A 24,099-nucleotide genomic window follows, 5' to 3' on the forward strand; every position below is an offset into this window, starting at 1 on the left:
ATAAATGACATACCACTCCTTTTGGGGAGAGAGAGACAGAGGTTTCGGACTTTTGTGCGAATGTGTGAAGATAAGAGGTGTTTAGAATTATTGACGTCACCCGTGTGCATTTTTAAAAGTAATATTTGAACTTTAAATATTATTAGTTTTTTTTTCGCAATTCATTTTAAAACATACTTTTGAAAATTTTAAGAAATGTGTTTTTATTTAAAGAAAAAAAATGGAAATATACGTGGGAGGCTGAAGTGTGCTGTTTTGTGATCATGTGTGACAATAGGGAGGAGAGGGGCAGTATAGTAATTTTAAAAAGCGTGACGTCATTTATGGATCGATTTATTTAGTATATTACTTCTTTCAAAAAGTACCTTTATAGGGTTATTTGACCATGGTAAAAGGTTATATAATAGAATAAAAAACTGTGAGATTTTTTAAAATGCTACAATAATTTCCACTCCAGCAATACGATTGTGACGCTGCCGTATTTTGTCCCTCTGTGACGTCTACCATCCACTCGGGAACAAAACCTGGTGAGGCTTTCATTGTTTTGTGGCGTTTGTTTTAAGTTTACATTAATTGGCATTGCTGTTTGTATAATCCAATATATATTCAAATCTTTTTTTTCTGATCTAACATAGTTATCTCAATTGTTTCTTAATGTGCGGTTAGATGTACTCACTACAACTTCATAATTCCTCTATCACATCCACCTCACACACACACACACACAAACACACACACACACATATATATATATATATATATATATATATATATATATATATATATATATATATATATATATATATATATATACATATATATATATATATATATATATATATATATATATATATATATATATATATATATATATATATATATATATATATATAATATTGAGTCAACAGCATTTTTCGGCTACACTAATGATTTTTTCAAAATTGAAATTTTCGTATCTATTGACATAATGCATATTTTAATATTCAAAGTGAGCATTATTCAAAAAGTGAACTCTTGATTGGTCCGTGTTCCGACTCCTATGCTTCCATTATCGCTTATTCCACACAATCCACTCTTTCCTTTAAATAGAAAACCACTTTCTTGCTTTGTTCATTATCAGTTCGATTATGGGAAATGTCTAAAGTAATAGAAGCTTGTGCAAATTGGCTTCTTTTCTGCCTTAGGTTTTCTTACGAACACCTACAGCTGCAAAACAAATTTAGTAATCATTTGTAAAGTTTTATTTCTGCTCTGGCTTTTCATATGAATACATACAGCTGCAAAATAAACTTTGTAAAAAATATCTGTAAAGTCTTATTGCTGTTCTATGTTTTCATTTGAATGCATACAGCTGCAAAATAAATTTTGTAAAAATATCTGTAAAGTCGTATTGCTGTTCTAGGTTTTCATATGAATACATACAGCTGTCTAAGTTATACAACTCTTTTTATTTCCTCTGTAGACCATTACAGCAAACTGCTCACCAAGAAGGCAATACGAGCCGAGCTGGATCTACTAAAACACGAATGGACGAAACTCTCCACCATCCCTTGCCACACGTTCGAGTCCATTCTAGAAGCTCTGGCCTGGGCAACTCAGGACAGAGATCCGCTGGTCAAAGTCCGGAACCCGTCAGCCGTGATGCCAGACGTGCCTGGGAACCTGGTGGGTGCTGAGCACATTCAGGTGCTGGTCATCGGGGAACGGGAACTGGTGGGGAACACATGTGCTGTGCTGCTGCCCAATTAGGGTTTCTAAGGAAATGGCTTGACAAGTAAAGGTTTTTGACCCTACTACAACGTGTGATGTAGAATAATATACATTTATAATATTTTAATGTTTTAACTCGTGAGGTAACTAACACTGTTTTATTACTAAATTACATAGCATCAAACATCAATGAGAATATGTAGCCTAATGTAAAGGTTGTTGACCCAATTATAACGTGTGATGTAGAATTTTATATACCTTTTTAATATTTTAATCTTTTGACTTGTGAGGTAACTAACACTGTTTTATTACTAAATTATATAGCATGAAACATCAATGCGAATATGTAGCCTAATGTAAAGGTTGTTGACCCAATTATAACGTGTGATGTAGGATTATTGACCTTTATAATATTCTAATGTTTTAACTTGTGAGGTAACTAACACTGTTTTATTACTAAATTACATAGCATGAAACATCAATGAGAATATGTAGCCTAATGTAAAGGTTGTTGACCCAATTATAACGTGTGATGTAGGATTATAGACCTGTATAATATTTTAATGTTTTAACTTGTGAGGTAACTAACACTGTTTTATTACTAAATTACATAGCATGAAACATCAATGAGAATATGTAGCCTAATGTAAAGGTTGTTGATTTAATTATAACGTGTGATGTAGGATAATATACCTTTTCTTTTAACTTGTGAGGTAATTAACTATCTCTTTTATTACTGACTTTCAAAGCATCAATTAGTAAAATTATGTAGCCTAATGATAACACATTAGAGCTTCCAGTAGGGCCCCCTGGAAATTTTAGCATGACTTAGAACTCAAGTTTGCTACCCTGAGTATAAGAATACGTCATTACCGAATACTGTAGGCCGAAAAATCAGGATAGTCCAACTTATAAAGGTTTTGAAGAAAATATAAATGTATTAACGTCAGTCACTGGTAAAGTTTCGTATTTCACCTCTACTTTTAAAAACTTTGGTCACCCTCACCTCTCCTTTCAAATTTGTTTAAATTTTACCAGAGGCGTAGCGAAGGGGGGGGGGTACATATGTCCCCGAGCGCCGACCCTAGGGGGCGCCAAAATGGGTTGGAAAAAAATTAAAAGGTCATTTTAGCTGCCGTTTGGCATTATAAATATTAAAAAAATAAATGGAGGGGGGGGGGGCGCCAAATTGAAAGTTTGTCCTCGGGCGCCGGGAAGGGTCGCTACGTCTCTGAATTTTACCTGTGGTAGCTTGGCTAATTTTCACACATATACAATTTCCTCTTTATTTCTATGTTAAATCAATTTTATGACATTGAATTATTTAGATATAGTCCCATACATTAAATTTTTAATTTTATTTGTATGTGTTTTCAAGTTAAAGTAAAATTTAAGTAGATACTCTTTAAACATGAAGGTCAAAAATGCGATTGAAGTTGAGTCCATCTGTTTATGTGAGCTCGACATGTGAATTGATAATGTGATTTGCTTTTTTCCATGCTCGACTCATTTAATTACATCCTAAGGGGTTGATCCCTAGGTCTGAATCATACATGGTGTATACATTTTTATAAATCTAATATATATATATATATATATATATATATATATAAGTATATATATATATATATATATATATATATATATATATATATATATATATATATATATATATATATATATCTTGCAAAGTTTTACGAGTACTAAAGCTTAATTCTAAAATAAATAATCTGAGCATTGGTAAAATTTGCTAACACTCAATTAATGAATGTGTAATTCAATCTTTCTTAAATAGTTTTGAAAACATTATGTTAAAACTTACTTAACATATGAATGTAAAGTAGAATGCATGTAAAGTCTTTTTTTAATGTTCTCAATAGATTGTCTTATATGCATCATTTATTCTTGCTCTTTATATAATAAACAAATGGAAGATGTAAAGAGTTTATGTTTTTACCATTCGTTAGGCAAATGAAAGTGTATGAAATATTTGAGATATAGATCAAAAGATAAACAAACACTCATGTCAACTGATTTTCTTTATTCTTAAAAAAACATTAACATTATAATGACATAAAAATTAACATGCTGACTTAAAATTATTAAGATGTGATTCATTTTTAATTAAACACAATGTAGCAATTGTAAAAGAGCAAAGTATCGATAATTTAAAATTCTTATTAGTTTTGGAAAAATGAATTAAATGATTACTTAATTTCAAATTAATTTCAAATTATTTCTTCAGTGTTACTAACATTTTACTTCGCTTTTCTGATATAATTTGTTTAATAGATTCCTTTTTTTTTTAAATGTCGTCTTTGTACCAATGCAAAACATTTGAAGTGAAAATTTGTAAACAAGAAGAACCAGTTGAATTGTTTTTTATGTGAAGCCTATTTCAAATCTAGTAACTAATTTGAAAAAAATAAACAAGTATTTAATACTTAAAATTTAACAAACATGTTTTTGTTTTAATTACGTTTTCTGGGCAAATGAAAAAATATTTTAGAAAAAATAAACAAATTCTGGTCATTACTTTTGTTTCATTTTAATATGAAATATTTAAAAACTTTATACTTGGCCACATTTTTATACCCAAAAATAAGCTCATGTTACCAACACCAAAGCAAAAATGTAATAAAAAAAAATAATTTCTACTACTATTCTAAGTGAGTTATTTATTTATAATAAAGGTACATAGAAAATTTTTTTTTACAATTTTACTAGCTTATTCAATTTATTTTTTGAAAGAAAATTCTGGAGAAAACTTTCTGTATATGCATTTTCCATAGATAGCATTTTCCAAATTTTTATCTCATCTCATAATGTTTATAGCCGTATTAAAAACCTTCTAGTAATTTGTATTTTATCATGATCCCTAACTTAATATGGTGGTATAATCATGTCAGAGCTAAATTACACTGCACACAAAATATAAAAAATATTGTGGTTATATCGCACAGAAAATTTCAAGAATGTGAATGGCACATACAAAAGAACACACACAAAAAAATCCATCAACAAAATAGAAAGAAAGCAAATCAAATCAATATTGCAGTACCAACATTAAATCTAGCGAACTATTTTTTTTAACTATGTGTTTTTTTTTAGATTTAGAAATTGGTGCACAAAAAGGAGTCAAAATAATATAAAACAAAATCTACGATAACACGTTATTTTTTTTATAATTAAAAATAGAATAGTGTTAAAATACTTCACAAATTATATCTTAAAATAACCGAATTAAAAAAAAACACAATGGTATGTTTTAGTTTACTGTAAAGTTTAAAATTTTCAAATGAGTAGGCATGTCCTGCTCATCATATGTTGACCTAGCACCTACAGCTGTGTTAGGTTTAAAAGAATAATATATATTAATACAAACATGTGTAAAATATATTTGCATTGCATGCTAAATTACTTGCAGATACTATTTGTCAATAACATAAAATCTGGGCCAAGATAAATTCAAAATGTTGAGTTTAAATATCTCTGAATTTAAACTAATTAGAACTATTTTTTTTAGTGAAACAGCAATCTACTAACACATTAATGATTAAAATGAAATAAAAGCATTGATTAAAATATGTAGAATATACATGTAAAAAGCATATTCAAAGATGCAATGTTAAAATATAACAAAAGCAAAATCAAAATGGGATAAAATATATTTGATTTACATTCAATGTTTTCTCAATGAATTAAGGTTTTTAATTACTCAAGATTAATGACTGTTAATTTACTATCCTTATGTGATAAAATGTGCATACAAATTTTCTAGTCAAGCTAAACCAAAGCTGACCATGTAAGTATCTTGTTTAGATAAGTAAAACCTAATGGGGCAACGGATTGTAATAAATGTAAAGATTATGATTTTTATTATTATGTAGCTCAATCTTGTATTTTTATAATAGCTACACTCCACTCCTAAAGTCAATTAATAAACAGAAATTTTTTAAGAACAATCAATCTTAAAGTACAATCTGTAAGTTATTTTTTTAAATTTTCATTCATTGTTTCATTTTCATTTAATAGATTGAATAATTTAAACTAAGTTAGGTTAGCAAAAAATTATAATTAAAAGAAATATATATAATATCATGAACTTCCACATTTTCCAAACTTACAGCGAACAGCTTGAACTAAAATTTGGTTTTTAATGTTTAGCAATCTAAATTGGTCTTTTATCAGGGAATAAATTCTGCATGAATCTGTCAGAATAGCCTATGTTAGGTAGCTGAAATTGAAGTTTGAAAAATGCAAGATTAAATTAGCAGCCACAACAAATCTTTTTCAAATATATACTTATGTAAGCAGTGGAGTGCTAACCTGCAGATCCTACTTTTGATTCCAGTGTTAAGTACATAAGACATAACTGAGCCTAGCAGGTAAAAGTAGCTAGACATAGAACAGACAAGTCTATTCATTACTACACCAAAAACAAAGATAGTGCTTTATTTACTGTGCTCACTATCATGTCTCAAAGTCCCTCTATTTGAATTTGAAACTAATAGTATGGCAAAGTTTCAATATTAGGACTACTATTTTATATCAGATAATTGGAATTAACATGAAAATTTAATTTAGTAAAGGACATAAACATGTGGAAAGAATGAGAGAGTGAGAGAGGAATGAAGATTTTAGGCATATGTATACATAAATATAGATGGATCTATAGTATAAATATCGGTATAGATGTGGGTGTAGGTATGGTTTTATTATAGGCACAGGTACAGGTATAAGTAGAGTAGATGTAGAGTAGATTTAGAGAGATATAGGTCCTGATATAGATACCTATACAGATATGTATTTAGATACAAATATAGATACAGATATAGATAAAGTGTAATTGTGAAAAATGTATAGAAATAGGATTAGTAGTCATTGAATAATGAGTTTAACTTTAAATCCATTCAAAATGGTATCATGAGAAATTTTTAAAATTGTATCTACTATCTTAACTTGCTACATTTAAAGGGTACTTTAATTTAAATACTTTAAAGTTACATTTTTTAAATTTTTAATCACAAATGTACTCAAAAAGAAAGAATAATTTTTTTTTTAAATTCAAAGCCAAAGCTGATAGTACTTCTTCCCATATAATTGGATAAAAAAAACAATCAATGTTATATCAAAAACTCTGAAACACGACTATGAAACAATCTCTAGTGTCTTGATTAAGACAATAATGGTAATTGTAATCAAGAAGACAAATAAAAATATGGCTTATAATTTTTTTTAAATTTCAATTATGGCAAAACATTCCAAGGTAAATATTTTATTTTAATTACCAACAGCTGAAATAAATTTTTTTTCTATTAAAAAAAATTAACTGTAAAATACAACAACATAAGAAAAGCAGATCAAAAACTTCAGGTATTGCTAAATAAATGCAACATAAACACTAACAGAAACATCATTCAAAAAGAATACAATACTGACCTCTCATTGGTCTTCAGTAGGGATTGCTGATGAAGTTGGCCTCAAAGCATCATCTTTCAACTGTAAAATTAATACACAAAACTACACAGTCATGTAATACTTCAAAAGAAAGTTTCATGTACAAACTTTATGTACAAAATTATGCATTAAATTGATCATTTTTCTCATAAAAAATTTTGCTTGTTGATTTTTTATCCTAAGCATTGTAAGATAAAGTGAGTTACAGATTAATTTAGGGAACAAATTAATTGTTTTAAATTGATCATTTGTTAAATTTAAAAAGAAAATATATTAGACATCAAGGTGAATGACAGTGAAGGGTGAGGTTAATTTTACTATTGTTTTAAACTTATGTATTTAAATATCTGTGCTTTATCAAAATCCTTTGCAAATTTAATTTGCAATGCTAATTTAATTTAGTTAGATAATATATTACAATATACACTTATAAAGGTTTCTTTGATATTTTTATATAATTTTTCTTTAAACTGTTTTCATTTGGTAGAAATTTAAAATATCAGTTTACTTTTTCTTTTGACAAATGAACATGCTGTCTTGTACAGAGTTTAATTTTGATTATTTAAATCATAAATTGTGGAATAATATAGAAAAATCCAACATATTAGAAAATTCATACGTGGAAATTTAAATCCATGTTTGTCAAATTAGGGTTGGATACTCCACCAGCACTTCCTGAAAAATTAAAAAAAATAATCTTTTAAAATAATGCATTTCACTCGCTGTGAACAACACTTCCTTGTATATTAAATAACCAAATATTAAAAAGCATTTAAACTAATGAGGATATGTTGTGCTAAGTCACAGTTTATATTATAGTATACTGTGCTTTTGTATTTTGTTTGGAATTTTCAAAAGTTTCTACATATTTTATTCTGCTCATTTATAAATAACACATAATACAATAGAAATATATTTAGAGAGAAAGTTTAAATACTACATCACTAGAGTAAAAATTTGAAAGAAAAAAACACTTGCCAGACAGCCCTTCAGGGTTTTGTTCACTTTTTAAAGAGTTGCTCCAATCTTCCACTGTCTTAACATTAAAAAATCAACAACAAAAATTAATTATAAGATCTCATTTAATTTTAAATATGGGATCTAAAACTTTAAAATCTAAAAATTTGGTAAATTTTACTTTAGTTAAATAAAAGGAAAAAAGTTTATCACAGTTATTACAAAGTCAAATTAATTTTATAATTTTGTAAACACAGAATTGAAAAAAGTATACCCAGAAATAAAATAAAATATGAGTTCATAAAGCAAAAATTTGAGTAATTTTTATAACATGCTAATAACAATAATTTTTATTTTTACCTAACCAAGTTGAGACCCTACAGTGTCAGAACATATAAGTAAAAGATTTAGAAAAGATCGTTAATGCAATGGATATTTTACGTCATCCATGGCTTCACTAGCTCAGGTGTCACCTGGTGTGGTAACTCATGGAATCAGCCTACCCCTCCAACACTTTTGCATTTTCAATTTGGTGTCGTCCCCCCTGTCCCCCTGTCTCCCCCCCCCCCCCCCACACACACACACCTGGCTTTTTTTATATTTTTAATTAAATATAAAAAGTTTTGAAAGTAAATTTTATGATTTTTCAATTTGGTGTCACCTCCTAAATGGTGTAACATAAAAACAATGTCTGGACAGCAACCCCCCCCCCCCCCCCCACACACACACACACATCTCCCTAAAGCAGCTTCTCTATAAGAAATGTGTAGAGCACAAGATAAAAACATTGATATAAATATATATTTATACTTTTTTACCTTGCTTGGTGGAGAACCCACACTTTCAGCACCTGTTTGTAAAGGATTTAGAAAATATTATACCTGCACTGGATATATTATGCTGCTACAAATTAACTTAACACTATGCCTAGAATAGAATTGTGTAGGCAGTTGGGGGGGGGGGGTGTTTGAGGTAGTATTAATATCTACCAAACATTTCCGCCACCCCATCCCAAAAATGAAAGTTGTTTCACATTAAGTTAGTTATTGGTGATAGTGCACTTTAGTTCTTCTGTGTCTACAATTTCAAAATTTTGAGTATTATATAATATAAAATATATCCAAAAACAATATGCTTAAAATCCTACTACACCACTAGAACTTTTCATTAAACAAATACATTTGATAAGACTCTAAAACTAACTTATTGACAGGGAAAATATGAGAATGAATTCCAAAGACATTTTACTATTTTAAGTGTATTCCAGGGGTCGTGTGGTCTAATGCTAACCTTATGACTTTTAACCCTCAAGTCTCGTGTTCGAATCTGGGTTCAAGTCCATAAAACATTCCTGAGTACACCCAGCTCTGATGGGTACCTGACTCATGTTTGGGAAGGCAGCTGAGCATAGTGCTGTGCACTCTCTCTTTTCATATGTTGAGGTCACAGAAATAGGTGAACTCTATTTCACTTGCCCCGTGGATCTTTTTGTTGGAAAGGGTTTTTACTTTAAGTGCATTTTCTATGTGCATTTTCAATGCACAACTTTTTCTGCTTAGATAACCTACTAACTGTAATCTGCTGAACCACTTAGGTTGCATATTTCACTCATTGGAGAGTAATATATAGCCTACCCATGTAAAGTGTGGTTTATTTAAATAATCTAAGGAAAAAACAAAACTCAGCCTGTTTTAAAGACACACTTACCACCACTCTCTTGGATAGCCTTCACAAAAGAAAAAAAAAAAGAAAATTTTAAGTACAAAACAGATTTTAAAATGAATTAAATAAAAAAATCTTTTAAAAAAAATCTTAAGTTTCATATTTTACCAGCTGCTTTATAATAAATATAAAAAACAGCTTCTCATACAAAAATGTTAAACATGGTAGAGTTTTAAAACAAAACCATGAAGGAAAGGGTAAAATACACTACTACAATTATGCTACAAACAATAAACTAACACGAGAAAAATTTTTGCCATGCAAGAATAATATGGTTTCATCTCCATCTTTAGTGAAACTGACAAAAATGACTGAAAATTTGATTTAGTTTTTTTTGTTGCTTGTCTTAGCTACAGATTTAAAAAAAAAATAATAATAATAATTTTATTTATGCTCTTAAGTTTTAAGTGTGGGGGCTTTATTTAAAAAGGGAATTTAGTATTAAACTTTTAAATTTGTTCTTGAAATTTTTAACACTGAAAAACAAAAATGTGATTCAGAAATATAGGGTTCTATTTCAGATTTTTAGTTTTAAGAAAACTAAAATTGTAACTCTAAAATCACACACATCATTTTTAAAAGCATTGAATAGACAAATAAACCCAATATTTCTAACTTTCTCAGTCTATTTGTGTAATTTATCATTACCTTTATAACGTTTTAAGTATCTCATAACTAAAAAAGCATTAGGACTATTAGGTATATTATGTTTCATCATCAGATGCTGTTAAATTTTGTTTCATTCATGCATAATCCCCATTATTTAAGCTATTTAATTCTTGTATGTATATATTACCTCTCACTTCATAAGTGTTTGAACTATATTACTTACTTTAGTTGGTTATTATCAATTATTACATATTCATCATAACACATTTAGAAAAAAAAAAAGCATTAATAAAGTTCATAAAAAATGAATTAAATATGTATATTTTTTAATTAAAGTGCAGAAAATATATTTAGCCTATATATTCACCTCAATTTGATTAGAGCACTCAGCTTCAGCTTCATCTGTTGAATAGTCATTTAATCAGAAAATCAACTCAGTTACAAAGCTAAATTTATATTTATTAAATTGGGGAGCACTCTGATTTATTATATTGCTTTATATACTGAACTCATTGTTACCAATAGCTTTCTCATTGTTGTTTTTTTACTTGTTTATTTTTTTTTTCACCTTCTTTTATTTTCCTAATTATTTTTATCTATGAAAATTGCTAAAAGTATCAAATATATTTTTGTGCCTTTTTTCAGTTGCTTGGATTTTTTATATATTCAATAAAAATATTCTTACCATCAAAGAAAGGGAAATCAAATCCCAGTATTCCCAGATATTCCTGAAAATTAGATGGCAATTTATTGAAATGTATATATAAATAGCATAATATATATATATATATATATATATATAAATTTATGTGCACATATATATGTGTGTATGTGTCTCTCTCTATATATATTTATATATGTATATGTTACAGCCAAACCCTTAAGTCGACCAGTGTGCACATTGGCCAATATCACCTCCTACTGACTAGCCAAAAGCCAAAAAATTTTCTTTATTTCTAACAAAAACCTGCTAGTTCATGGACTGGCCAGGGCTAATCAGTCAAAGTCAGAATTAGTAGATCATGAGCAGATTTTGGGTGTTTGTATACCTTTATGATCATGACATTTAGCCTTTATTGATTATTAATTAAAGTAAACCAAACATTCAAATAATTTTATTGTACTAAATGTTCAATATACTTGTTAAAAGAAGATGAACTTGTATGACCCTTATGTAAATTTACCTGCTCATCCACTGTTTTCAGTTCCTCAGTGCAGACCTTCACTTGATCAGTGTTATCTATTGAACAATTTTACAAAAATATATATTCCTGAATAAGAAAATTTTATTTTATTTATTTAAAACATGTATTTCTTTCACTGTTTTCCTCATGTAAAATAATATTTCCAATACAAACATGTTTATTTCTGGTTAAGCAATAGCAATTAAAAACTTTATTTTTAGAAAATCTTATGCTTTTTATTTAAATACGTAAGGGAAAATAGACACAGTCACATAACTGGCACTGATAAGACAAGTTTAAATTAGATAATTTGCAGCGGGTGTATCCTGCTGAGCTTATGTCAGATAACTCAGTGAATAAAATCACATGTTAAACATATGCATGAGGAGAAAAATATTTTAATCTGTATCAATATTTTAAATAGTGATATATCCTACAGTGTTATAACAATAGAGGACTGAAGTTATTGTAAATGGGCTTTTCACTCCTGTATATTGAACAAGATGGATTTTGTACAGACCGTTACCCTATAGAAAAATCCCTGTTATGTATTTTAAACACACTCTTACCGCAAATTAGCTGTTTGTCCTGAACAAAAAAAGAGAGAGGTATATTAATGTATACATAATTTAATAGAAAATAAAATATAAAGTTTAATATTAAATTCTAAAATTTAAAACACCCCTATATAATCTTTGCTCCAATTTCATTACATATAATAAGCAACCTCGTGAGGAAAATAGTTTATTAATTAAGTAAAGTTATCATTGAGCAGAATTAAACTTGGTGGTATAAAGTCAAGAAAAAAAAATATCCTTTGATTCCACTCAATTCAATGTTTATAATGAAAATATAAGGAGTTTGTGCCCTTAGCCATAGGAGTAGCTGGCATAGCATATAGTGTAAGTTATTTCAAACACCAAAACATACATAGTCAAAAGAAAATAACAGCTAAATTAATACGAATTAAAACAAATTAAAAGCATGGTTGGGGCCCTAGAATATTATTTATTATCACTTTTTTAAAAAATACTTACTTTTGGAATTACACTCTCTAAAATTTCTGCCTTCAACAGCACTTCAACATTTTCCTTTGTTCTAAAGTTTTCTGTTAATTCTTGATCATCTAAAACAAATTCCAAATTAACCTTTTTTACAATTAAATTGTGTGTCAAGAATTTGATCATGTCACTGAAAACACTGAAAACATAAAGGTTAATTCTGGTAGAGCCTACAGCTTGGAGGAGTAAAAGAATAATGTGGATGGAGTGTTTTAGGTAAATGTGAATAGTTTGACCAAATTGTATTTTGTTGTATGTTTGGTGTACCAAATATAGTTATCAATGTGATAAAAACATGACAGGTATAAAAGGTAAAATTTTTTATTTAAAACAGAATATAATTTATTTCAATGTCATCAGTTACTGAAAATATTCTATTGAGAGTTAATCCTAAAGTGTGTATGTGGTACAAGTCAGCAGTGTTAATTATCAATACATTGTATTTAACCTTCTCCATAAAACTCTGATAGGTAACTAAATTAATTTTGGAATATTAAAAACTGCTACTACTCTACTAGCCACAGGAGTTCTTTAATATGTCATGTCCCTAGCAACCAATAAACTGCTTTATTTCTCCTATTACCTAAATAAATATGTTAGTTTTGATCAATTTGTTTGATATGAATTGATCAGGTTTAGAAAATGTATTCAAAATATCTCAGATATATAGAGGGCCTAGATCTTGATATAAAAATTTCTAAGACAGCTAAAAAAAGGTCTCGGAAATAAGCTTTAAACCATGATTGAGACCACACAACAAAACTTATTTTTTTAGATTATGTAAAGTAAAAAGTAATAGACATTAATGACAATGTGATCAATTCTTTATGAAGTAGCAATTTCTTTGAAAGAGTTTTTAAATATTTTATGGTGAATAAGGTACAATTTTTATAACAGTTTAAAAAACTAATTTTTTTTTAAATATGAATATTACTGTTTATAAATTATTTATATTGTAAACCAACGTGTGATAGTGCATTTACTAAATTCACCCCCCCCCCTTTCCTCAAATCCACCATCACAAAATTCTGAACCCTACTGCACAATCCTCCCCCCTTCCCCAAATGCAATGGGTCTGAAGTAATCTCTTCGAACCTTTAACATACATAGACTTAGGTTTATAGAAAATGTAAATGGGCTAAACTATAACATCTGTACCAGTGATGATAACTATTTTTGAAGACTCCTTGCAGCTTCTAACAAAGGATGTGGCTAAAGGAATTTTTTTATGCAAGTCCTCTCTGTGTATTGAAAAAATGTTTACCTGTAAAGAAAAATTATTTTCATTTTAAACAAATTCTTTAGCATTAATAAAATCCATTCTTTGTTCACTATTCCTTTTTGTGGGGCAGAGGGTCGGTTAAATTAACTTGAAAGGATGGTTTGTTCTACTTTATGTTTGTGTGTATGTAAGCATGTGTGTGTGTTGCATATTTAAGCATTTAATCATGTTCTCATTCATTCATAATATTAGCAATCCATAAAACAATCAATTTTTGAAAATAATTACCAATGAAGAAAATAACCCTTCAGTTTTTGAAATAAAATTTATGGCTTCAAACTTGTTTAACTTGTATTCATTTTCTAATAAAAAATCCAACAGCCATTTTGTCAAGTTACTTCCTAAAATTGGTTTTGGAAAAGGCTCTGGGATCATGTCCAACAACACATTCAGCTGTTTATATTTGTAAGGATTCCTTGGGTAATCTAACTGCATTTCTTAGGAAAAAGCAAAAATAAAACATAGAAACATTGAAATAAAACATTAAAACATAATAATTAAGAAAATTAATTCCATTACCATAAACAATTACTATTGTAAAGCATACAGATTTTTACAATCTATCAATTTAGTAGAAATATGATGGCATAGTCTAGAGGTAAAACACATGCTTGCTGGCTATGAATTGTGGTACCCATGCTTTATCACAGTAAGTGGGCCCTCAGCCTAACTGCCTCTAATATCCAAACCAGGTGGTGTTATGCTGCAGGGGGGGGGGGGTTTAGCATGCCTCATGGAATTCCACAGGTTATGGGGGCAACAATGATTGTTGAAGTATATCAAAAACAAGTAAAGAGATATAACTCAGTTCTGCACACAGATATTATTTAGTCCTTTATATCTTGACATCCTGTTGTTGTCTGGCTCAAGCTAGTAAAGTCCACAAAAGAGACAAAAGTTGCATGATGGCTAATCTAATATGTAGTAAATTATATTCTAAATTATAAACAATAATAGTTTAATCCTTACTCATGTCTCTATTACAGTAGGAAAGTATCTTGAAAGATGAAACACATCTATGTGAAAATGTAAAAAGAAAAGTTATTTTCCAATTAACCAGGAAGGGAAGTCAGGAAGAAACTATACTAGTATGTCTAGGGGCAATTAGAGAGTAGAATTCAGACTTACTATAAATTAGCTAAATTAGAATGGACCTAAAAACTTAAAAAAAAGTTGTGTTACAATGGCAGATTCACTTCTTTCAACTTTTATAATGTTGAACATTTTAAGGGTTAACTACTATGCCTTTTTTTGACATCCTTGATGGAAAAGTGACATCCTGAAACATCCAAAAATGTATCGTCAGCTGTAAGGATTTTTTTTCTTGAGGTGTTTTCAATTACATAGTTTCCTTCATCCTCATTTGACAGATAAAACAACTGTTTTAAAACCTGCAATAACAAAACAAAATGTCCAGCTGAGAACAAATTAGTGTTCTACAAATCTAAAAAAAAAACCAAACAATTTTGTTTTAACATTTAGTCTACGTTTATTACCAAACTTCTAGAGTTAAAATTTAATAACTATGAATTTACCTTAATTACGGTTGGAACTAATAACTAATCATTATTGAAAGAAGCCAATCATATCAATGATTCCTTCTATAGCTTCTAATTAATTAGTATTCATTATCAATTACAATATTGGAATAAGACCCTCCAAAAATGTAAACATTTTTACTGCTGGTATCTATAAGACCATCCTCAGACTGTTCATACTACATTTTTTTTCATGTTCTCTTTTTTTGTATTTTTTTTATCAGCTCATTTACAGAGTAATAAGTAATGAGAAAAAAACTTGTAAGTGTGAATCTCAATATGATAAAGTATGGTTCAGTTCACTTCATGAGCTTGTTATTTCCTTTATAAATTATTAGCTAAACTTTTTTATTATGTCAGCCAAAATATATTGCTATTTAATAAATAATACAGACTCACATTTGCCACACGATCTTGAGGATGAATTGTAATCTTTTTTTTGATGTTGTTAAACTTAACAATCTCATTTGGTTGCTGAACTAGAATAAAATATCATAACATCAATTTGTTTTGATTGTTTTTATATACATTTTAAAAAGACTAAAAAAATAGAGAGTGTTCTTTTAAAGAAATAAATAAGGCTGTTAACAAGTATCAGTTGATTAAGTGAAAGGTAAATGACAATAACAGTAGAAATAGCATTGAAATTTTTAAAAATTAAAAACTGCATTGTTAATCATACCTATTTATAGATAAATACTTACAAAATGGCAATCGCCTTTTATTTCTTATACTTAATTTCCTATAGTCTATTTTCACAAAGAGAATTTCAATCCAGCAATGTTTAACATACAAATAATTTGGCTCACTATTTAATTATGTTATTGCAGATACAAAATAACCTAAAATTGAAAAACAAAATTCTTACGGTTTTCATACTTTTCTACCTGTTAATAAGAAAGAAAGATGTCAACTGTTAATATTAGCTACATTTTTTTATAGTGTTAGGATAGACATACCACACCACTTGGAATCACCCATTTATGACTTCCATGTGGAAGGGGTGGGGGGAGGGGGTGGGGGGTGCCAATAAAGTCAACTTTTGTGAATGCATGTTGACTGGGTGCAGGTGGGTTTGGGTCTATGTAGACATTAAATCATGCTCTATATATAAAGTTTATACCTCTGTGGTCAGGGTTGAATGAAAATAGAAATAGAGTTTAAGAACTTCCATGTGGCTATAATAATCCTTTTGACATTTTCCCAAGCAAGAATAAACATGTTTAGTAACCTGCATCAGTTTTTATACAGGGAGAATGTTTCATAAAGGCATAGGCCTATTTAATATTTAACATTTAATTTATTTACCCAACGCATTCTAGATTGTACTTTTATTATTTTATTAAAGACATTTTAAAAAATAATAACTTAGTATTTAAATATCTAATATTGCAAGCTAACATCTTATTTAATTATTTGGCATGTATTTGAAGTAAGAGAACTATTAAGATTTTAGTGGATGTCAACATTGGGGGTGAGGGGATATGGGGCTTTTATCCAAAGTCAATGTATGTGGACAGAGAATAGGGGGAATCTAAAATTGAAAGGTTTTGTGGCCGTTATGAATGGATAACCCCTTTTCAAAATACCAGATATATCAATAGAAGTTATTTAAGCCCTACTTCAAAACCAAATAAAAACATTTTATCCTTTAAGCAGATGATGGAGATGGTGAGTGCTACCTGAGTTTTTAGATGTGTTTACAATTATATTACTTGTTTTGCAAATTTGTTTTTGCCATTAAGTCCAAGTTAACTAGACTTGTATATATAAATAAAGCCCCATCTAAGATTGGTTAGATCTCATTCAGTATTCAAAAGATTTTGAGGGATCGGGAGGTATGAGAGAGGAGAGGCGGCAATGAGGGCCTGTGGGGAGCATGATATTTTTAAAATTGTTTGCACACAACAACTTTCCAAAGTTTCATGGACATCAGATGACTGGTGTAGTAATTCAAAGCAGACAAACATACACAGAGAGATAGGAGAAAGAGCGAGATATGAGAAAATGAGAGAGATAGACATATGAATCACAAATTGAGAAGGCAATTAATTTGATAGCAGATTTTATGATTTATCTTACCTCTGTGGAAATTTCAGATTCTTCAGCACTTGTGAGTTCTACCATATTCAAAATATTAACAATTGTCAAACATTAAACAAACCAAATTATTGTTTTCAAAAAATTATAGTAATCAAAACTTAAATTTAGCTGCTAGTAAAATATTTGAATTTATCATAGGCCTACAATGATTAAATAGAGTTCATATAAATCTCAACAACAAAAAAGTATTATTTATTTAAACTATATTAAATTGGAAACATATTGTGTGAAAGCCTGCGAAACAGATTTTTTTTAGTACCTGGAACAACAACTAGATCAGGAAGATCCTTAATAAAATCTTCATAAATGAAAAGCACATTTGGAAAAAATGTTAGTTCTTGATCAACATCACTTCTATGAATCAGAATTGTGGGCACTCTCTTCATATACCTTAATTCAAACAGCAAAACAGTGAAGTCCTTGTCCCCTGAGAAATGATAAAATAGTTCTAAGCAAATTTTATATTAACTATTCCTTTGACACCACTAAAATACATAACCTTGAAATGGTGACTATTTTATTAAGTATATACAAACAAAATAGTAATTTAATCTAATTTTTTGCAAATACCTAAATAATGATGGAATGTAAATAATCATAACTAATAATTATTTTTAAACAGTAAAATAAACAATAATTATAGTACGTTTCTATGACAAAACCAAAATAAGTTACTTTGAAACGGTGTTAATATTATTTTGAGTATATTTGAACAAAAATAATGATTTAATGTAAATTTTTGATGATGAAATGACTAAATAGTTATAACTAATGATCTTTTTAAACAGTAAAATAAGGAGTCCATAAGCATCAGTTAACAAGTGAAGCATCACCCAGATGAAAATGTGGTTTCTTGACAATGCAAAACATTTACATCTGCTTTGATGCGCTACATTACATAAACAAATTCTTTTAAGATAAACATACCTGAGATCAGTACAAATGTTTGAAAATTATCACTGTCTGATAGCATCAACTTTTCAATCTTTTGATCAGAAATATTCTGTTTTTCATTATCAGGAAAGATGAAACGTACCTTCTATAAAATACAAGAGAATTTTTTAAAATGTCAACACAAAAATATATCAAGTGAAATATATATAAATATATATATATATATATATATATATATATATATATATATATATATATATATATATATATATATATACGCAATGCCAAAATGAAAAAAAAATTTTGGACTCATCTGCACAGGGTTTTGATTTTGGGACTTTACAGGATAGCAAACAGTTTCTCACTTACAAACATAAATATATACAGATTACTCATTCATACATTTGATTTACATTATTCATAGTCCTATTTACCTCATTGGAGCGTAAGTGTAGAACTCGTTTATGATTTTTGTTTTGGATTACAACGTTTATATTTCCTATAAAATTAAATCCTTCACAAATGCATGTGATTATCCTATTCAAGATGACATTTCCATCTTTTCCTTTAGGGATGCAGCAATTTTCAATATCCCAATAGATACTGATTTGCATTTCCATTGCTCGAACCAAACAATCTTTAAAAATATAAGGCTTCATTAAACAAAATAAAACTAACTAATAAAACATAAATTAATAAATGTCAACATTAATCAGGAAAGTAATTTTAAATCCTTTAGAATTTATATTTCTTTAAGAAAAGCAATTTTATCATTCACATCTAAAAGAAGTCCCAACTCAGCTATAGCTGACAGAAAATTTAGATTTTTAATGCATTAAACTTTTGAATAAGTTAATAAAGTATTTGGAAAGAAACTCTGCATGCAGACCACTTTTAAGATAAGACAAATAAATTAAGCGGTAATGTTAGTGTCTTTATTATCAAGTATCTATAACATCATTATTATTGTGTATTGTTTTCGGCATTAGATTTTAAATTCTATTTTTACTATTGAATCAATGATGTTATTTTGTTGCGTATACTTTTCTTAGAGTAAAAACTTCATAAGTTTCTTTTCACTTTGAAAAATTCTTATTTGTTTCAAGTGACATAACTATAGTTCCATGTGAAAGTTATTAATTTTTCTGTAAATAAAGTATTTGTTCCAAACTTTTACAATTAAAGGGGTGGGTGTTTCTACAAATAAATATATCAATAGATTTATTATCATCTTCAAATAAATTTGTGTGTAACATTTGGGGGAAAAAGCACATTATTCTCTACATAAATATGTATTTTATAGTTCTGCACATGGTGCAGATGCTCTGATCTAGCTGAACAGACAAACATACAAATAAATTAAAAATTTACACATTTCTGACTTTTAGTAGTATATAGATAGATAGATTATGTATAATCCTATTACTAATATGTTTTTATAGCTTTTTTATTCTTCTTACTGTCAAAGGAAATAATTTTCAAATGGTTTTATTTAGTCATTCTATAATTTAGATAATTTGTTAAAGAGTAGTATATGATTCGTTTTAATACAAAGATACATGAAATGTAGGCCTGTGTTGTACAAATGGACAAATTTTAAAGGAAATATTATTATGCTACATTTTAACAAAGTATTACTTACTTTAACTTAACCTATCAAATCTCCATGAGCGTACACAAAAAACGTATCTATAAATTATTAATTTGATTGCAAAAGATGAAGGAATACTTCCATCTTTAAATTGTAGTAATTGAGAAATGGTGGAGAATACTGCCACTTATCCATTAATTTATAGCACAAATAGTAAAAATAAATAATTTAGAAAAAAAAATTAAAAACTGTGAATTTAATATTGCTTTTAAAAGGAATACTATTAAAAACTATCTTTAGTTTAATACCAACATATCCATCATGCATAATGATACCTTGATAATTGTTATGCACATTGTATGGTCTAGGTATTGAATTGGGCTTGGGTTATGTTTAGGATGAAGACTACAGTATTGATGTTGATGAAACTAGCCTATCTACTAAGTTGATATAGCTGAACAAAGAGTACTCATGAAATATACTGGCAGTGTAATACTTCTTAGTTATTCCAGTTTTGTTTAGTCCAAAAGACTAACTCAAAACAAAAATCAGCAAATATACTTTATAACAATTGACTGGACTGGAAAACAGACAAATGTTACTATAGTGAAAATTTTGACCATGGTCTTGTCTAACACTTTTCAAATCAATAAGGAAAATGAAACCCTGCATAACAACATTATCTAACATGCTTGATTATGGGGTGAAGATTTGTTTTTTTAATTTAAAATATAAGCACTGATGTCATTATACAACAACTGCAGACACTTTTTTAAATCATCATTTTAATTATTCTCTACATCATCATCCAGGGCCAGATGAAGTAGAGCTCATCAGTTTAAATGACCTTGGCATAAGAGAGATAGTGTTGTCAGCACTATGCCTAGCAACTTTATTTACATAACTTGAGCTAGGAGTCATCAGAGTGGGTGCAACCAGGGTCCTCTTACAGAATTATCCCAGATCTGAACTTAAGACATTCAGGTTAGCAATCATAAGCTCTACTATCTGACCACTCAATTTATTCTTTTAACTACCAATAACTAAACTTGTTTCTCTGTAACATTAATGGTACAATATAATTACTAATGACTTTCTCTTTCTTAATGTGCTTCCAGACCAGACTTTTTCATTTTAAGGACAGTTTGATATGAATAAAATTTACTTTTAAAAATATACCTGATGCAATGCGAATGTCGTTGAAAATATCCCGTTTGTAGCAAACGCCATCCCATTTTCCTGTTTCAAAACTAAAAAGTGAATACCGTTCTTAATTTCAACATCATGTATACAACATTGTACTTCAAAAATATTTATAGACAATTTTGAAGTTGAATTAAAATGTTTATTATCATTACAACTAAATAAAAAAGTGATTACCTCTTTACTTGTATGAAAATAAAGTTACAGGAGGCTATGTGGTCCCTAAAAATTTGATCATCATTACAACATATGTTTTCAGGAGTGTCATTCTCACTGCCCGGAATGCTCATAAACACATCAAATTTGTCCTCTACATCTGGGATGTTTGATAAAAATAGCAGTTTGGCCTTTACCTGAAATACAAATAAAATATTAATCTAATTACATTTGATATGACAAATCATACATAGCTGATTTTTAATCTTTCCCTCCTTGTACCCCACCCCTCTCAATTCAGAAAACATCACAAAATATACATCGTCACCATGGTAATAAAGTGACTTTTTTTAATAAACTAACTGCGTTACATTTTTAACCACTCTCTCCCACGTAGTACCTATATCTAAGCCTCAGAGTGGCTTATATGTCTTTAACGTTACAGTATTAATTAAAACAAAATTATGTCATTCTCTGAGTGAGTTATGATGCCAGTCATATATATCTATCTATATATATAAAAAGCAATGTGTGTGTGTGTGTGTGTGTGTGTGTGTGTCTGTCTGTCTGTCTGTCTGTCTGTCTGTCTGTCTGTCTGTCTGTCTGTCTGTCTGTCCTTTATGCATTACTACACCTCTCATCACATCGCCGTGAAACTTTGGGAAGTTGTTGAGAATATTCCTGGGGAGGTTTCTGCGAAAAAAAATTTCAAATTCGCAGGGGTGGCGCCCCGGCAGGGCGCGATTTGTTTTTCTCTATATACCGTATATAAAAATAAAAAACGATTTTGGTTTGGCATCGTTCATCCGATAGCCATGAGACTTTGGGGAGTTCATTATACCACTCTAGGGAAGGGTTCTGTAAAAACTAATTTTTAATTTCGCAAGGGCGGCGCCACGGGAGGGTCCGATTTTTCTCTATATACGGTATATAAAAATAATAAAAGTTAATTGCAGTGACGCCGTTCATCCGATAGGCATGAAACTTTTGGGAGTTCATTATAAAACTCTAGGGAAGGGTTCTGTAAAAAAATTATTTTTAATTTCGCTAGGGCGGCTCCACGGGAGGGTGCCTTTTTTCTCTATATACGGTATATAAAAATAAAAGTAGATTTTGCTGTGACACCGTTATCCGATAGCCATGAGACTTTGGGGGAGTTGATTGGGACACTCCAGGGAATGGTTCTGTAAAAAAAATCTTTTTTTTTTTAATTTCGCAAGGGCGGCGACACGGAATGATGGAATTTTTCTCAATATACGGTATATAAAAATAAAAGTCGATTTTGGTTTGACACCATTTATCTGATCGCCATCAAACTTTGGGGAGTTGAATAGAACAATTCAGGGAAGGGTTCTGTAAAAAAAAATCCTTTTTTTAATTTCTCAAGGGCGGCGCCACGGGAGGATGCGATTTTTCTCCATATACGGTTTATAAAAATAAAAGTCTATTTCGGTTTCACACCGTTCATCCGTGTACCATGAAAATTTGGGGAGATGATTAGATCACTCAATGGTAGGGTTCTGCAAAAAAAAATATTTTTTAATATTGCAAGGGCGGCGCCCCCGGGGGGGGGCGATTTTTTTTCTCTATACACGGTATATAAAAAATAAAACTAGGATGCGGTTTATCGAGTGCCATGAAACTTTAGGGAGTAGATGAGAATAATCCCGAGAATATTTCTGCGAAAAAGAAAACTAAAGTTTCTATATTTTCATATAGGGTACAACTTTCGTCAATACACGGTTTGGCGCCCAGAGTTTTAGAGCGACTATGTTGGCACTTGGCATCCATTAATCGAGCGTCCTGCATAGCGAGTAAGGGGTACTACTATATTCAGCGGTAAAACTACAACAGTCTTCTAAAAATAACTTTGTAACGCGAGGAAATCCTTCTGTACAGTTTCGTCACCTTGCCAAAGATGAAAAAATAACTTTTTGAATATGAGGAGCCTACTGTAGAGTTTCGTCACTTTGCGAATGATGCAATAAGCATCTACTATTAGACAATCCAGTCAGAAATTGAGATCGAGCATCTAATAATAGACCTATAGTAACGCTAGCATACTGCATCAGTCACACTGATTTTTAAAACATGTCAAATACTTTTTTACGTGTTAAAGAAAAAAATCCTGATCATTTGTGGCACATTAGCGAATGATGAAATCTGCATCATTATTAACAGGATGCTATTTGGCACTATGGCGCCTATCACTTTTAAGGAGCCAGGGGTCGTACGCCGCGCCTATGCGGTTGTGTAATCGGGGGGTGTGGGCCCTGAGAGCGCCTCTGTACGTCTCTTACACATGGGCGGTCACCAAAGTGTGACTAACATTATTTCGGTGAGTGATTAATGTACACTCAATGTTTACATGTGGTAGTGTAGGTAAACATGTATCCCGATATTTATGATTTAAGCGCAGGCATTGTTTACATTTAAATAACTCACTTTTAGTAAAGACGGTCACGCGTCTAAGAACATATGATTGGTAACACGTTGGTGAAATCTTTCTAATACATTTCGTCATACTTTCTTCTATCCCCGCGGCAACGCGCGGGGGACGGGTACACTAGTATATATATATATATATATATATATATATATATATATATATATATATATATATATATAT

General features: G+C 29.6%; 3 protein-coding genes and 2 long non-coding RNA genes across 5 annotated transcripts; 1 reads left to right on the top strand and 4 right to left on the bottom strand.

Moving 5' to 3' along the window:
- Nucleotides 1–457: 457 nt before the first annotated feature.
- LOC131932452 (uncharacterized) lies at nt 458–2,364 on the top strand (the record flags this gene model as incomplete). Its single annotated transcript, XM_059289360.1, has 2 exons — nt 458–527; nt 1,463–2,364. Coding segments are annotated over 2 exons (357 nt in total), but the record flags the coding sequence as incomplete, so codon positions are not given.
- A 1,378-nt stretch (nt 2,365–3,742) lies between these two features.
- On the bottom strand, nt 3,743–7,849 carry LOC131932451 (uncharacterized). Its single transcript, XR_009384586.1, has 3 exons — nt 7,790–7,849; nt 7,153–7,212; nt 3,743–5,947 (listed from the first exon to the last, which is right to left on the bottom strand). It is a non-coding gene; the product is annotated as an uncharacterized LOC131932451 (long non-coding RNA).
- A 2,470-nt stretch (nt 7,850–10,319) lies between these two features.
- LOC131932454 (uncharacterized) lies at nt 10,320–14,994 on the bottom strand. The gene is made up of 9 exons (XM_059289361.1): nt 14,955–14,994; nt 14,214–14,422; nt 13,862–13,967; nt 12,680–12,768; nt 12,212–12,230; nt 11,643–11,698; nt 11,144–11,186; nt 10,826–10,860; nt 10,320–10,325 (listed from the first exon to the last, which is right to left on the bottom strand). The coding sequence occupies exons 1-9, from the start codon at nt 14,956–14,958 to the stop codon at nt 10,320–10,322; spliced, it is 567 nt and encodes a 188-aa protein (XP_059145344.1). The 5' UTR covers nt 14,959–14,994.
- Nucleotides 14,995–15,306: 312 nt separating this feature from the next.
- On the bottom strand, nt 15,307–16,412 carry LOC131932453 (uncharacterized). Its single transcript, XR_009384587.1, has 3 exons — nt 16,392–16,412; nt 15,923–16,002; nt 15,307–15,376 (listed from the first exon to the last, which is right to left on the bottom strand). It is a non-coding gene; the product is annotated as an uncharacterized LOC131932453 (long non-coding RNA).
- A 718-nt stretch (nt 16,413–17,130) lies between these two features.
- LOC131932455 (meiosis regulator and mRNA stability factor 1-like) lies at nt 17,131–19,140 on the bottom strand. Its single transcript, XM_059289362.1, has 5 exons — nt 18,955–19,140; nt 18,554–18,665; nt 17,886–18,053; nt 17,606–17,643; nt 17,131–17,205 (listed from the first exon to the last, which is right to left on the bottom strand). Exons 1-5 carry the CDS (start codon nt 19,138–19,140, stop codon nt 17,131–17,133), a joined length of 579 nt encoding a protein of 192 aa, XP_059145345.1.
- Nucleotides 19,141–24,099: the final 4,959 nt, after the last annotated feature.

The sequence above is a fragment of the Physella acuta genome, unplaced genomic scaffold, assembly GCF_028476545.2.
Source record: "Physella acuta isolate Inbredline_101_S28 unplaced genomic scaffold, ASM2847654v3 ptg002182l, whole genome shotgun sequence".
Lineage (NCBI taxonomy): Eukaryota > Metazoa > Mollusca > Gastropoda > Physidae > Physella > Physella acuta.

Coding starts and splice junctions, on each gene's coding strand:
- LOC131932454 (XM_059289361.1), bottom strand. Junction 13,968..14,213: donor AAGGGTTATTTTCTTCATTG/GTAATTATTTTC, acceptor TTTTCTTTACAG/GTAAACATTTTTTCAATACA. Junction 11,187..11,642: donor TGAAAACAGTGGATGAGCAG/GTAAATTTACAT, acceptor TCTAATTTTCAG/GAATATCTGGGAATACTGGG.
- LOC131932455 (XM_059289362.1), bottom strand. CDS start 19,140: ATGGAAATGCAAATCAGTATCTATTGGGATATTGAAAATTGCTGCATC. Junction 18,666..18,954: donor TACACTTACGCTCCAATGAG/GTAAATAGGACT, acceptor TGTATTTTATAG/AAGGTACGTTTCATCTTTCC. Junction 17,206..17,605: donor AATCTGAAATTTCCACAGAG/GTAAGATAAATC, acceptor CTAAAAACTCAG/GTAGCACTCACCATCTCCAT.